Below are 15,537 nucleotides of genomic sequence, written 5' to 3' on the forward strand. Positions count from 1 at the left end.
TTTCTTTAACGAATTTCCGGTTAGCGCAGTATATCAGTGAACACGAGAATTTGCCAATTAATTTTCGTTCAGATCTGATCTCTAATAATTAATAAAGTACGTTTTGGATTTGGATACATAACTTTAAGTAATTTATTAAAAAGAGTAGAAACCAAATTTAGTGAATAATCCAAAAAAAATAAATAAATAAATTAGATAAATAATAATCTCTCTATCTATCCTATCTATTGTAATAATATTTTAGCCGGAATCACTTTTTTAATAAAGAAAGTCCAGTCATCTCTTTTGGAGTTTCCAAACCTATAACATCTAAAATAGTAGGGGCAACATCACAGAGTGCACCTTTAGTCGATTCCGCAAATGAATATTTATTTGATGCAAGTATGAAAGGAACTGTAAAAAGTAAATCTCGTTAATTATAATAATAAGAAAAAAAAAAAATAACACGCTTTATATTTTTTATTACCAGGATTGCAGGTATGAGCAGTATGAGGGTTTCCTTCTTCATCCTGCATTTGTTCAGCATTTCCATGATCAGAAGTAATGAATAAAATATATCCATTTGCTTTACATGCTTCATAAATTATTCCGATAGCTTTATCTGTAACTTCTATGGCTTTGGTAGCAGCATCATATTTTCCTGTATGTCCAACCATATCAGGATTAGCAAAGTTATTCATTACAAACGGAAATTTGCCACTTCTTATTTCCTCAGCCACTTTTTCTGCTACTTCAATAGCAGACATTTCTGGCTTAAGATCATATGTGGCTACTTTTGGGGAATCAATCAAATCACGAACTTCAAGATCAAATGGTTCTTCTACACCTCCATTGAAAAAGAATGTAACGTGTGCAAACTTTTCCGTTTCTAAATAAGTAAAATAGAAAGTAAGAATATATTTTTAAAATATTAAGTTTGTGATTTATTTACCTGCGACATGACATTGAGAAATCTTATGTTTTGCGAACCATTCAGATAAAACGTTTTCCATTGATTGTGGAGGAAAAGCTAAAGGGAATGGAAATTCAGACTTGTATCTTGTCATACATGTAATATGCTAAGGTAAAGATTATTGAATTGTTAATAGATTGGTATGCTTTTAATATTTATCATATGGAGGAATATCTTACTAAGTTTTCGGGAATTTTGGCTTCAAATGGAGGTGGTGGAACACCAAATGTTTGAACGATTTGACGCATTCGATCAGCACGAAAATCGAAAAAGAAGAGAGTATCATTTTCTATTTATAATTAAACGTAAAACATAGGTTACAGCATCAAAATTAGACTAAGAATCAAAAAACCTTAACCAGAATAATAAAGTAAGAAGTGTTATAGTTGAAACATACCTTTAATTATACCCTCCTCATCTACTATGATAGGTTTCAAGAATTCATCCGTTTCATCTTTTGAAAAACGTTCACGGATTGTCTAATAAATATAGGATTGTTATAAAAATTGACGACTATTTTAAATAGAATAGATCATGCTTACACTTAGAGGATCTTCGGATTTTTCACCGACACCTTTCGTTAAAGCTTCAAAAGCAATCTTGATTCTTTCCCATCTTTTGTCTCTATCCATAGCATAATATCTTCCAATAATAGTAGCTATTTTTCCGTAATTAAGATCATCTATGGCTTTCTGGAGTTGTTCAAGATATTTATCCGAAGAACGAGGATTGGTATCGCGACCATCACCAAAGAAATGTACATATGCTTTTGGAATACCATGATTCTTTGCAGTTTCCAAAAGATGAATTAGGTGATTGATATGGCTGTGCACTCCTCCATCTGAAACCTAATTTACGAGAAAAGTCAGATTAACTGAAGAATTGAGAATATCACTATTTCACGGTAATTTCATCTTACCAATCCAAGGAAATGTATTCTTCCATTAGTCTCCTTAGCTCGGTCGAAACATTTTACGATATTATCAACCTCGTTGAATTTCTTATTCTTTACGGCCAAGTCAATTCTTACAATATCCTGTAATACATAAAAAATTCAAACACGTTAATTGCAACTTATTTAATATAGGCATGAGTATAGTAATATAATATACTTGATATACAACGCGCCCGGCACCAATATTCAAATGACCAACTTCAGAATTACCCATAAGTCCCTCAGGCAAACCAACTGCGAGACCATGAGCTTCTAAAGTAGTATATGGATATTCTCTTTTGAGCTTATCCATAACTGGTGTTTCAGCATTACGAATTGCATCTCCAGTAGAGTCTTCTTTAAGAGAAATACCCCAGCCATCAAGACAAATAAGACAAGCTTTTTCTTTTAAAGTCATTATGAAAAGAATTAACAGAATTTTTTTTTTTTAAAAAAAAAAAGCTTACTTTGATCGTGGTTTTTTTAATTCACGCTTTGATCGAATTATGATGTAGTTAGCCGCAAAACTGATAACCTGATTGCCGATCGTTCTTAGATAAAGTTCTTTTGATATTGATAGATCACCTAAACTACTCAACTTAATTTGATTGTCAAAAAAAAATCGGTAACTTTAGATAGTGTCATCTATGAATTGTCACGTGATACAGCAAATAAATTTCACGGGATAGAAAAAAATTTTTCCTTTCAAAGATGGGTGGTACGAAGATAAACGTTTCAAAAAAGTTCTTTAATAAACTTTATTTTAGGTGCGTTTCTTTCCTTAAAATATTCTTTGAGCATTATTTTGAGAAAGTATTCTTAAATTATCATTTTTAGGTATAATCAATTTTCAAATTTAACCCAAAGAAAATATCCAACAAAACGAACAACGGCATACCCTGTTTCACAGCTTTCAGTAAAGAATGTTGATAATTTCAAGGTATGATAAAAAAATCATTAAATTATTAATTTATAATCTAATTTTTTATCATAAATTTTTAATATCTTAGGACTTGGGGATAAGGGAAGTTTTATGTAAAGCTTTACGACAAAATTTTAACATAACAAAACCAACACCATGTCAACAAAAATTAATTCCTTCAATTCTTTCCGGGAATGATGTATTAATTCGAGATTTAACAGGATCAGGAAAAACATTCGGAATAGTTTTAGCATTACTTAGCAAAACACGTATAGTACCTAAATCATTATCTCAAAACACTCGTTCATCTATACCAATAACAACAAATTTATTGGTAGTTCCAAGTAGAGAATTAGCATTTCAAATAGAATCTTGGATTCATTCTTTATTTCGAGATACAAATTTACCTATGAAATCAATAATTCAAGTTGCAGTTAAGACTGCAAAGGAAATTGAAGAAGAACAATTAGTAAATTTTAGAAAGACACCACCACTTCTACTTGTAGGTACAGCTAAAAGATTATTGGAACTAGTTGAAAATCATGGATTAAAGTTTCACGGATTGAATACTTTGGCATTGGATGAAGTTGATCATTTAATTAAATTACCTGGAAAACATGCAAATTTGAAAAAAATCATAAATCGAGAAATTCATCCAAAACCAACTGAATTATTAGCTAGACATATATTAAGTGGATTAAATAATGACAATAATGAATCATCAAGAAATGAAAAGATTTATTACAGATATAAGCCACAAGTGATTATAAGTTCAGCTACGTTAAATAGAGCACTTAGATATTATTTCAAAGATAATCAACTAGCACCAAATCCTATATTTGTTGATATGAGTCAAGGAAATTATTCTCCTCCAACAATTACTCATCATTGTCTTACTATTACATCAAATAATATTAGAAATTTAACAACTTCAAATTCAACAAGTGAAGAGGAAAGAATTCAAGATTTTGAGGAAGATGATGATCGAATGGTTGATAGTGTTGTAGGAACCATCGAACTTGAGAAACAAATGATACAAACTGGAATTATTTTTGTTAATCATAAAATCAATGTCCCAGAACTTGTAAAAAAATTTAGAGAATATGGAATTCCAGCAAAAGAATTAAGTTCATCTTATATTCCAACAATTAGTGAACAAGGATATTCTTATAATTCTCTTAGCACAATTGAGACCGATTTAAATGACATTGTAACACAGTCTACATTTTCACCTAAAACAACGATATATGTGGCGCAGGAATTCACATCACGTGGAATCGATATACCCAATATTTCGCATGTATTTATTTTGGGAGTTCCAAGCTCGGCTGCTGAGTATTTACATATGTCCGGGAGAACAGGTAGAATGGGCGGAGATGGTAAGGTTATAAGCTTTATTAAAGATGGTCAAAAAAGGGTAATGATGAACTATATCACTTTTTTAGATTTGAAACTTGATAATTATGAGCATGTTGATTAAAAAAAAAAAAATTCAAACAAGTAAAAAAAATGTAATATAAATAATCTTTTATTAAAATTAAAATAATTTCTTTATTTATAATATTTTATACATTTTATTTTTCAGTTATGAAAAAAACTTATTAAAAAATCTAAATAAGTTAAATAAAAAAAATCACGATAAAAAATAAATTAGGAAACCTCGGCCGCAATGTGCATGTGACTTGTTTAACTAGATATATAAAAGGAAATAGTGCGATAATTATAGTCCTTTTTGGGGACGATTGTGTGACGGGTGTATGTATAATTTTTTTAACGGTTTAATTCCGAAAACCATCGGAATTTCAAGATAGGATTATTCCATAGCACAAAGTCTTTATTCCATATAGCTTGAATTTCATAAAGAATTCCCTGATGAAAAAAAAGAAAAATGAAAAGAGTGTTAGGAAATTCTGAGAACGTTAAATAATAATGTTATTATAATGCTTTAATTGATTATTGTTGATGAATGGATTTATATGTATGTATCTGTAGATTGTATGGAGTTTTCAGTTTGAAAAAAATCCGAGTAAATAGCATATTCATGTGAAATATGAAATCAAATAACTTAATTTATTATAAAATATTAAAATTCACGTAAAAATCTAACTGGAATGTTAATCAAAGTTTAACACCGAAAAATACTCACGAATTTACATAAAAAGCGCGTTTCTGTTCGTAGTCAAAAAATATAATTTTTATTCAATATGTTTGAAGATAAAGACTTTAACATCATAAAATATAATCTTTCTCGCAATTTTAATAATTTTATAACAAAATTATTACAAGAATTATACATAATTCTTTTAAATATAGACATAAAACATGATATTGAAGTTCAATTAAATGAATTTATGAATAATTTCTTATTTGAATATGAATTAGACACTAAAGTTATATTTGATATTATGACTAGTAATTCTCAAAATATTTCTTATTATTCAAGTTTAATCGGGTTTTTTTATCAATATGGAATTGGATGTGAAATTGATAAAATCAAAGCATCCGAAATATTTTTTGATACTGTTAAAAATAGTTTAAATCAATTATCTTTTGAAAAGATAAACGATGAAATCACTTTCTACGATGATGACAATGTTAAAAAGTTGAATATTATAATTTCATTTTATCTTTATTCTTTATCTCTTTATAAAGATATTATCATACATAGAAAAAATAATTATAAACTACATATAAAACATGCCGAAAAAGGAAATAATATATCCCAATATTATATAGGCAATTGTTATCGTTATGGTATAAACATCAAATATGATTATAATAAGGCAATTGAATGGTATTCAAAATCATCAGAAGGAAGAAATATTATAGCAACTTATAGTTTAGGTTATTGTTATGATCATAGAGATAAGATGAAAGCATTAGAATTATATTTAAAATCTGCTGAAGGAGGTTATAAACATGCGTTACACATGGTGGGAAATTATTATTATCATGGTTATGGTATTTTAGAAGATAAAAATAAAGCTTTTGAATGGTATTTAAAGGCTGCAAAGAAAGGTCATGCTTTTAGTCAATATTTAGTAGCAAATTATTACAATGATGGAATATATATCCCTAAAAATGAAGAAAAAGGTTTTTATTGGATTAGAAAAGCTGCAATTAATGGTTATATTAATGCACAATATAATCTAGCAAAATATTATCTTGTCAATTCTATTAATAAGAATGAAAGAAAAGCATTTATATGGTATTTAATATTAGCTAATAAGAATTCATTAAGAGCAATTTATATAATTGCAAAATGTTATAGAGATGGTATTGGTGGAATTGATAAAAATTTAGAAAAAGCTATAAAATGGTTTAACCAATTTTTAAGCTTTTATAAAAATTCCCCAATTACTTTAAATGATTTTTTGAATGGTTCAAATATTAATACTTTTAAATTATCCAACCTTAAAGATTTAAAATTTTGAAATCTAATATATTATGATAATTTGTAAGTATATAACTGATAAATAATAAAAGAAATTACATGAAAATAAATATTTTTATAAATTTAAAAGTGTGAAAATTTAATTAGTTTCTCTTAAGTATATGACTAATTTGACCTGAAGTGATTGAAAATTTATTAATCAAAATGATATTATCTGACTGATTTGTGCGACAATAGATTTCATATATTATACATCCAAATCCCTATCTTTTTTTTTGCAAATTTTTTCTTTTTCTAAATTTGTACAACTTCTATTACACACTTGTCATATCACTTTTAAAAACCAATAAATCATGTCTTCTGATCCTTCATTCGAGGAAGTAAAAGAATATAATATAGAACAACTTATCACTTATTTGCGAACAAAGATCTTGAATTTTGAAGAGAATGATTTTGCTATATTTCGTAATCAGAGAATTAATGGTCAAACTATTGTTAATATGACTCAGAAGGGGTTTAGTGAACCTCCCTTTAACTTTGTTTATGGAATAGCTAAGAATCTTAGCAATTTGATCGATGAATTAAAAAGCCAAAGTAAGTTCTAAAATAAAATAGTTTAACTTTTATATGCCTTGTGTATTATTCAATAGAAGTCTTTTGTTGCAATATTTTTGTAATATTTATTAATCATTTCTATTATTTGCCTGTCATATAATAATAAATACTTACTTATTCTTATGCTTTCCTACAAATATGCTATTTGATATTATATAGGAAGTCTTTCTCTTAATGAAATTTTATCATATATTCTGCCACCTATCAAATATCCTCCTTATGCTAAGTACCTCAATTTCCTCAACAAAAGTCAATTCACATCGCCTATAAAAATCACAAGGCTTAAAGAATTTAAAAGCCAAGAATGAAGACAACTTCGTTGGACAAGAAAAATTTGAGAGGCCATACTTAATTGAAAATTTAAAAGCAATTGTTAAATCTAATGTTGAAACTGCTATGGAAGTAAATATATTTCATATATTAAACACAGTTTTAAAAAAATACAAGTTTGAGAAACAAAATGATTTGGACTTTTTAAAGGACACTTATATTAGTCCTTTTAAACCAGATTACACTTGTTATCTTAAAACAATTAATAATTTATTGAAGCAAATCTTAGCAATCGAAATTAGGAGATATATTGTTATAGAGGGTTTTGAGAATTTTGATGATGAAGACCTAAAAAGGCAAAGTTTTAGCAGACCCTTGCATGATGTAATTGAGCAATTATACAATTACATGTCAGTATTAGAACTTCAATACGGAATACTTTCAAGTTATGATTATCATTGGTTTTTTTATCGACCAAAAAATAATAATACAGAGCTTTACATTTCACATCCTCTTAAACATGACTCAACTGATCCACCAGTGCTTAAGGCATATGCATATCTAGCTCTATTAGCAGAAAGAGATCCCAAATCTCCTCATCATAATATAATTAATCATAATAAAAGGCAAAATAGTAGAATACAAAATTTACTATTACAAAATTCTGAGAATATCCAGATTTCTAGAAGTATAGGTAGTTCTTATTATAGCTCAAATGCAATATCTATGTTTTTTGGCCATTGGAAAACATGGCAACAAGATTATAATAAAATTACGGAACAGGATTTTGATTTCTCTGAATTTAAGTTTAAGAGTTTTTTAGGATGTGGACAAACTGGAGGAACTTATGCATGTGAATTCTATGGACAAATAATAGCTTTGAAGGTTTTAAATCTTTATAAGAATAGCCAATTTCTTAATCAAATGCAAAAAGAAATCGAAATATACAAACTTCTTTTTAAAATTCAAGAAATATATATTCCAAAATTGGTATGTTATGGTTATTATGAAATTGGATATGTTATGGGTATAACAATTGTTGGTACTAAGTTGAGTTTCCATAAGATAGAACAATGGCAAAAAAATAAGGCTCTCAGGGCATTAGAAATAATTCATAGTCATAATATTCTCCATAATGATATTCGAGAAGAAAATATCTTAATCAATGAAAAAAATAATATATATATTATTGATTTTGGGAAGTCAATTAAAACTGATAAAAAGAATCTATTTTGTAAAGAAAAATCTGAATTATCCCATTTATTAAATTACTATATGTAAAATTTGCTATATAAAATTTACATATATCATTAACTAGTTTAATTTTGATTGTAACTTTTTATATTACACAATTACATAATTAATGATTAATAAAATAACAAGTTATTTGCTATATTATACAAAAACAAATAAATGTAATGTTATTTAATGCACAATTTTTGAATATTGTATAATGGAAATGGATTTCATACATTATTAAAAAAAAATGAAATTATTGAATACGATGAAATATTATGCAAATAAAATATAATATTTTGGTCATAACCATTGTAATTGAAGATATGGGGTGAATTACACAGAAATTGATGTTAATTAGAGATATTCATTTATTTAGTATAAAAATTAATATTGTTACATTTTAGATAGTTTTATAGTTTAATTTATTAACATGTGATTAGTACATAACCTAATTTAATTTGTAATAATACAAATATTTTAAAATATTGTAGAATATTGTAGAACAATTTATAGTATCACAATAGTTTAGTATTACAGTAGTTTAATGGAATATTAAAATATATAAAAGGGCTGGATTTTAACTTTTGTCAAAAAGCTTTTGTTCAGTCAGTTTTGACTCAATAAATAAAAATAATAAATATTAATTATTAATAGTTATCTTGAATATGCTCATGATATGTTTGAGAATTAATTAATATTAAATTATAAATCCAGTGAATTGAAGTAAGGGAAATTATTCCAGTTTAATTATTTGATGTAAAGTTTATTTAATATAAAGGAAATTATTGAAGTTTAAAAGTTAAATTTTAAGTTTATAAAAGAAATAAAGAAATGTCAAATCTAAACCAAGTATAATATTAAACTGAGTGTTAGTCTTGTTTGCTGATATGTAGCAGATATTGGTGATACTATATCTATGCAAGAAAGAATTCAAAGCTTGCATATATTTTTTTTGCATATAATATTTCTGGTTCATGTTATTATTATACCAATAAAACAATATTCAGGTAGGATATTTTTTTTAGTAATTACTATCTACTCTTTGTGTTCATGCTTAAAAAAAATTACAAATCAGAAAATATTTAAATATTTGAATTTCACAAATGTAAGGATGCATATGCTATTTTTATTATTTGCAATTTAATGTAATAAATGTAGTGAAGAGTAATGATAGTTTTTTTTTATATGTAGTAATGTAGTAATGTAAATCATGATTATTATACTGGTATACAAAATGATAAGCTGACTGGATTCGTACAAAGAAATGATATTCCTTATACACGAGCTGGTATGTAAGATTACCAAATAATTATCCTCACAAATTTGCTTTTTTCCAGAATATTTCTGTTGGTATACCAAATAATTTCGTAATAAACCTGTAGAAGGTACAGTAAAATGCTTTGTATTATCTGGTGTATATTATTTTCATGCTTCTCCAATATATTATTATCAGTATTTACTAACATTTTTTTTTGCATTTTTAGTGATAATATCAAATCTTCTAGATATTTATTATATTCATCTAAATCTGCTTTTGCTTATATCTTTTTCAAATCGTATATTTAATAAATTTTTTTTAAATAACTATTAGAAATTTTAAAAAATTATTAAAACAAATGCACTTTTAAGTCTATAATAAATTTATATAAACAAGTTAAAAAAATACAAGTCCAATATATAGTTTTTTTTATTAATACAATAAAAAATAAATATAAAGTTTAGATTAATCTGTAAAACATGACAAATTTTCTATAGTACTATACATGCTTATTTTTTTGAATGATATCCCTCTTTCTTTTAAATTTTTTTTCAGTACATACCTTATCTTTTAATAAACCTATGATTATATCTAAAACCTCTTTCACATTATTATATAATGATGTGTAGTATGAGTTGGAGTTTAAGTTTAAGGTTTTCTTTATAAATTCGATTGAATATGCAGTGTCACTTGCCTTGGATATTTTTTTAGGGCTATATAGGAAAAAGTGCCAATCTTAACCTGTTATAGCAATACTATAAAGGTAATCAAAATTATCATTGTCTCGCTTTTTCTTTCTCTTATTTATTTCACATGCATTTTTAATAAGCTATTTGATATTTTGAATAAAGTCTACAGAGATCTTATGTTGTTTATCCTTTATGATGCAGATAAAGTCTTAAGCCTTCTACTCACATATTTACATAGTTCGTATTAATAATAAGTTAATATAATTGCAGTAATCTTAAATGGCAAAAAATTTACTTTAATTGCATAATCAACTCTTTCTTTGCCAATTATTCCATACTGAAATGCATGCTAAACTTTTTATCTATTATATTCATGATGTATAAATGGAAACATGAAGAAGTGCTACAATATATTCATTACACATGGCTTCAAACTATCTGGATGTAAAGTTTTGTAAAAGCACAATCTACCCAAAATTTCTTTTATACAATACTTGAAGACCTTATTATCATTTTAAATTTTGTAAGTTAAAGAAAAGAAAAATAGGATAGAGACTATAAGTAGTCTATGCCATTAGAGTCAAGGCCAAACTTTCAGTACTTAATATTATTTCTTTATAATCATTTTTTTCATTTATTGTAAATTTAAAACTAAATTCTTCTTGATTTAATATTCATCCAACTTTACAGAATAATCAAATTTTCTACTCCATATTCTGCTAATGCTTCATTTAAATTGAAGTATGAGGAACAGAAACACAATCTTTTATCCTTACACTTTTTAGCAAAATCAGCAAGTATTACAGCTGTTTTTATTTCAAATCCACTATCTTTAAAATCCTGTTTTTCCATTTTGAGGAAAGCCTAGCTGACTATTTTTCACTTGCAAATAATTTTCAAGTTATCATCATCAAGTTCCAGATCCTTGCAAGAAGTTGATAAGTTTAGTCAGTTTATATTTTTATTTCAATAATCTGTCATAATTTCACATTCTCATTTTTACAATTTTAGCAAACTTCAGCAATTTCAGCTAAAAGCTTGGCATTTAATTTTCTCAATGAATCAGTGGATTGTATGTTTAATGATAATTTTTTTATATAAGATGGAATAATTCAAAAATTTATTAGCATAGATAAACCATGACAAAATATCATGATTGGAATTGTGACTTTATTGGTACAGAATAAAATAAAACATAATTCAACTACAACATAAGATTTAACAAAGTAAAATGGTGTTTCTATACTAATGCCTGATTAACCCTTAAAATTTTGCAAGAAATGGCACAATTAAAAAAATTTGACTCATTATGCAGTAATAATGTGATGATCACAATACAGTCTGATCTTGATGTAACAAACTCACAATGTAACGAACTCTCGATTTACCAAACTTTTTTTTAAAAACCAGTTTCATAGTATTTAAAAACATCTTGATATACCAAATATCATATAAACTTTGTATAACGTATACCAAACTTTTATTGATTCACCGTGTATTATAAAATATAGTAAAAAAATTTTTGATACCGAACTTAGTCACATGATTTGCCAATTTCGCCTGAAATTAATTAATTTCGGCCAGAATTAGAACCACTTAATTTTTGCCTAAATTAAGACATCTTAATTCTGGCCGAAATTGGGATATTAATCACGTGATTTTCTTTATATACCGAACCTGGGTTGAGATTTGACTGTACTATAAAATCTATCACGTGATCAGATACGAAATGTCAACACTGATTAATCACTGGTTGCGTGATTATCGATTATATAAAAACCACCAAATTTTCTCAAAATGCCGTTAAGCAACATTGAAGAAAAACTTAAATTAGCAAAAAACAGACTGCTTGAACTTGATAGGAAGGAAAGTTTAATAGAAAAGAGTACACCGTCAGAGAGTACAACGACAGAAAATGCAACGACGACACAAGAGTCAGGAAAAATTGTAGTCTTTAGTGACGTGTCGCTTGAAAGATACCGCAAGTTTCATGGGGAAGGGAAACTGAAAAGGTCTAACATTTACGTCCGTCTAGTTAGGGGAGAAGTCATTGCATACGAAATGCCTAGTTCTGTTCGCGGATTCGTAGCACTAGAATTGGCTACTAAGTTAAATAATTGGAGCAACCAACTTAACGTTCTTAGTAAATTGGACATTACCATTGGTAATAACAGTGAGTATTGTGCTGATGTTGTAGCTGAGCCAAGACAAATCCCGCCACCTGCACACGGATATGAAGCGCAACCAACAATCATTATAGAAGTGGCAAAATCTGAGACTCTCAACAGTTTGAACGATCTGACGGCAGATTACTTTTCAACTTCTACACAGACAAATTCTACTCAGGTTTATTTGGCGATAAAGATATTTCCTCGTCGGCAGGACTTAACTGCAGCAATGCTTGCGATTCTCTACTTACGTAACAACCAGGTTCCAAATCCGGCAGCAAATTTTCCAAACCCTTCACCAAATATACCACCCATGATAGCAATGGCGAACACGATACCAAATATTGCAATATCATTTGGAACGGCGCCACTTAATTATCAACGAGCAGCGTTTTTTATTAACAATACTGGTATACGAAATGATAGGCTGACTGGATTCGTACAAAGAAATGATATTCCTTGTACACGAGTTGGTATGCAAGATTACCAGATAACTATCCCCGCGAACTTGCTTTTTCCCGGGGGTGTTCCCGTTGGTGTACCAAATAATTTCGTAATAGACCTGTGGGAGGTCCAGCAAAATGCTTTGTATTATCTGGTGTGTATTGCTTTCACGCTTCTCTGATATATTATTATCAGTATTTACTAACTTTTTTAGTGACCACCTGGACAGTAAGCTTGTAGGTAACTTGCATTTTTAGGGATATTAAATCTTCTAGGTATTCACCATATTCACCTCAATCTGCTTTTGCTTATATCTTTCCCAAATCGCATATTTAATAATTTTTTTTTAGATAACTATTAGAAGTTTTAGAAAATCATTAAAACAAGTGCATTTTTAAGTCTATAATAAATTCACATAAACAAGTTAAAAAATACAAGCCCAATATATGGTTTTTTTAGCTTAAAATAGGCTAAATAATAAGATAGTGTTTTTAATACTTTATAGGAATTTCACTGATTTTATAGATTTATAGTATTTTTAGCGATTTATTTTAAGTATATTATAATAAAATATCAGATTCATTTTGATTTGATTACAAGCATATCAGGAATTATATAGGGTCATATCTCAGCTATGCTAATTTTAATCAGTTTGTGGTATGATGGTATGATGTATTATAGGTATCATCCTAGCTTTCAGTCAGTTCCCAGCACTTCCTTGCAACCTTTCCGCAACAATACGAAATAATCAGTTCACACAACATATACATGAGTTAAAAATACAAGCCCTATTGGGCGAAACTTTATTAATATGCTTTTTGGTTATATAATTGTTTATCAAAGAATTTTCTTTCACTTCAATGTGTAACATACAAGTCACAGGTGCAGTAATGTGGCGCAGTAATAGTATTCTATTTATGAAGCATTTTAACAATTACATATTTAATGTCATACCAAGACAAACTCGTATAATAGTTGATAGTGAAAAAGTTTTAATTCATCCTATCATTGCCCTACCCTTATCAGCATTGATGCTACTAAAGAGGCCATAGATCTTTCGAACCCTTTTAGTTCTTTTTCAAAGAGTTTCTTCTGAAGTGTCTCTGGGAAGCTGTTTTTCTACGTCATCAGCGACTAGAGACTATTCACCATGATTTAATGATCTATAATGATTATACCGTTTCTTCAATGCTTCCCTAAAATCAAAATAATAGCAAAGAATGTCTTGTGTTGTCTTTTTAAGAAGGTCTTCACCATCAACAATTTTATTATATAGGTTGAGGAAAATATTTGAGTTACTATTCAGTTCAGAGGTGGGTTCGGTTTGTAAGATTTCTTCTTCATTTCCAGGATTATCAGTAGACAATTCTTTAATCAGTCTTTGCAATGTAGGGGAATTATCCCAGTCAACAGTCTTCTTAGACTTCTTTGACTTTTTATTAGAAGATTTTTCAGTAAAAGCAGGTTTTCTAGTACGTTTTTTCTGTGTGGTACTCAAGCTCTGAGTTTCCAAATTGTTGGTTACCATATCATCATCGTCAGTTTCCATATCATCAGTTTCTGTAGCATTAGTTGATGGACATATAGGACACAGCTTACGTGGATCATTAATGCAGTCATAATGCACAATATGTTTGCAAGTTAAGTATACGAGTGATTTCAAGGGAACTTGAGGTTGAGAAGAGAACCAAAGAAAGCCTAGAGGAGGGAGGCACGAAGAAAAATCTTCAGAGCATTTAGCACATCTCAAAATACTTTTAACCTGTTGAGTTGCTATACCCTTGATCCTTCCCATCCATATAGGTGTGAAGATAGGGCAAACATTTCACCCATTGCCTTGAATAAAGGTGAAATTCCGCTTGATTGAGAGCCCCCCCTGGGATCAGGTTCTTTTTACAGCTGGGGGCTGGACAAGTGCTTGGAGTGTCAAGAAAAGGTTTTTTTTTCGATACAAAGTTTGTGAAAAATATGTCCGCATGTGAGGTATAAGAACGCCTTAAGAGGGGACATTAAAATGTCATTGCCACATTCGGAGCATAAATCTAGTTTTGGGAAAGTAATATCTCTAACAGTTTTATCTTCGAGACTTTTGAGGATATTATATCCAAGGTTTTTAAGATTAACAAAAGAGAGTCTCTCAGATCCCGAAATACTGCTCTTTTCTCTACCGCCATAATCAACTATGCTGTATTGGAAAGGTAATAATGGATCACTATTATCTGCCATGTCACATGAGCAAAGTAATGTTCCATCTTTATACATTGCTTTCGCACAAGTCCGATGGATCATATCATCACAAACATTTAAAACGAGCAATCTAGGTGGGTCTTCTGTCAAAATGGGAATATCACATTCTCCACATGGTCCATAATCCAGGATAGTATTGTTGGATTTAATCGATGAAAAATCTGGCTCTTCACGAAGAATGTCCTCTGGAAGGTATTTCAATATATTTCTCGAACTCGAGCCCAGTTATCTTGGCCATGAGTCTGGCATTTTCTTCTCTTAGTAAGGCAAGCTCGAATTCCATAACACTTTTTATACAAGCGAAAAAAATAATGCGAGATATATACACCTTACATGTCGCACAGCCCCTATTCTTCGGCAGATATCGTATTGCGCATTTCAGGTGATCAGCAGTCTATCGACAAG

General features: G+C 28.6%; 6 protein-coding genes across 6 annotated transcripts; 4 read left to right on the top strand and 2 right to left on the bottom strand.

Moving 5' to 3' along the window:
• Positions 1 to 105: 105 nt before the first annotated feature.
• Positions 106 to 2,332, bottom strand: OCT59_008773 (uncharacterized protein). Its single transcript, XM_025316214.2, has 8 exons — positions 2,065 to 2,332; positions 1,872 to 1,988; positions 1,495 to 1,800; positions 1,350 to 1,431; positions 1,132 to 1,241; positions 932 to 1,058; positions 467 to 868; positions 106 to 393 (listed from the first exon to the last, which is right to left on the bottom strand). The coding sequence occupies exons 1-8, from the start codon at positions 2,302 to 2,304 to the stop codon at positions 251 to 253; spliced, it is 1,527 nt and encodes a 508-aa protein (XP_025181033.1). The 5' UTR covers positions 2,305 to 2,332; the 3' UTR covers positions 106 to 250.
• Positions 2,333 to 2,593: 261 nt separating this feature from the next.
• On the top strand, positions 2,594 to 4,288 carry OCT59_008774 (uncharacterized protein; the record flags this gene model as incomplete). Its single annotated transcript, XM_066133124.1, has 3 exons — positions 2,594 to 2,653; positions 2,724 to 2,826; positions 2,897 to 4,288. Exons 1-3 carry the CDS (start codon positions 2,598 to 2,600, stop codon positions 4,286 to 4,288), a joined length of 1,551 nt encoding a protein of 516 aa, XP_065999603.1. The 5' UTR covers positions 2,594 to 2,597.
• A 724-nt stretch (positions 4,289 to 5,012) lies between these two features.
• Positions 5,013 to 6,301, top strand: OCT59_008775 (uncharacterized protein; the record flags this gene model as incomplete). The annotated part of the gene is made up of 1 exon (XM_025308602.2): positions 5,013 to 6,301. The coding sequence occupies one exon, from the start codon at positions 5,013 to 5,015 to the stop codon at positions 6,240 to 6,242; it is 1,230 nt and encodes a 409-aa protein (XP_025181035.2). The 3' UTR covers positions 6,243 to 6,301.
• A 254-nt stretch (positions 6,302 to 6,555) lies between these two features.
• On the top strand, positions 6,556 to 8,368 carry OCT59_008776 (uncharacterized protein; the record flags this gene model as incomplete). The annotated part of the gene is made up of 2 exons (XM_066133125.1): positions 6,556 to 6,796; positions 7,098 to 8,368. 2 exons carry the CDS (start codon positions 6,556 to 6,558, stop codon positions 8,366 to 8,368), a joined length of 1,512 nt encoding a protein of 503 aa, XP_065999604.1.
• A 3,702-nt stretch (positions 8,369 to 12,070) lies between these two features.
• On the top strand, positions 12,071 to 13,328 carry OCT59_008777 (uncharacterized protein; the record flags this gene model as incomplete). The annotated part of the gene is made up of 2 exons (XM_066133126.1): positions 12,071 to 13,160; positions 13,236 to 13,328. The coding sequence occupies one exon, from the start codon at positions 12,071 to 12,073 to the stop codon at positions 13,064 to 13,066; it is 996 nt and encodes a 331-aa protein (XP_065999605.1). The 3' UTR covers positions 13,067 to 13,160; positions 13,236 to 13,328.
• Positions 13,329 to 13,782: 454 nt separating this feature from the next.
• OCT59_008778 (uncharacterized protein) lies at positions 13,783 to 14,680 on the bottom strand (the record flags this gene model as incomplete). Its single annotated transcript, XM_066133127.1, has 1 exon — positions 13,783 to 14,680. One exon carries the CDS (start codon positions 14,678 to 14,680, stop codon positions 14,027 to 14,029), a length of 654 nt encoding a protein of 217 aa, XP_065999606.1. The 3' UTR covers positions 13,783 to 14,026.
• Positions 14,681 to 15,537: the final 857 nt, after the last annotated feature.

This window comes from Rhizophagus irregularis, chromosome 17 (assembly GCF_026210795.1).
Source record: "Rhizophagus irregularis chromosome 17, complete sequence".
NCBI classification, from domain to species: Eukaryota; Fungi; Glomeromycota; class Glomeromycetes; order Glomerales; family Glomeraceae; genus Rhizophagus; species Rhizophagus irregularis.

What these genes read in the sequence shown, in the direction of transcription:
- OCT59_008773 (XM_025316214.2), bottom strand. Translation starts at nt 2,304, where the DNA reads ATGACTTTAAAAGAAAAAGCTTGTCTTATTTGTCTTGATGGCTGGGGT. An exon ending in GAATACATTTCCTTGGATTG is followed by an intron (nt 1,801 to 1,871) that starts GTAAGATGAAAT and finishes CTCGTAAATTAG; the next exon opens with GTTTCAGATGGAGGAGTGCA. An exon ending in TTCTCAATGTCATGTCGCAG is followed by an intron (nt 869 to 931) that starts GTAAATAAATCA and finishes TTACTTATTTAG; the next exon opens with AAACGGAAAAGTTTGCACAC.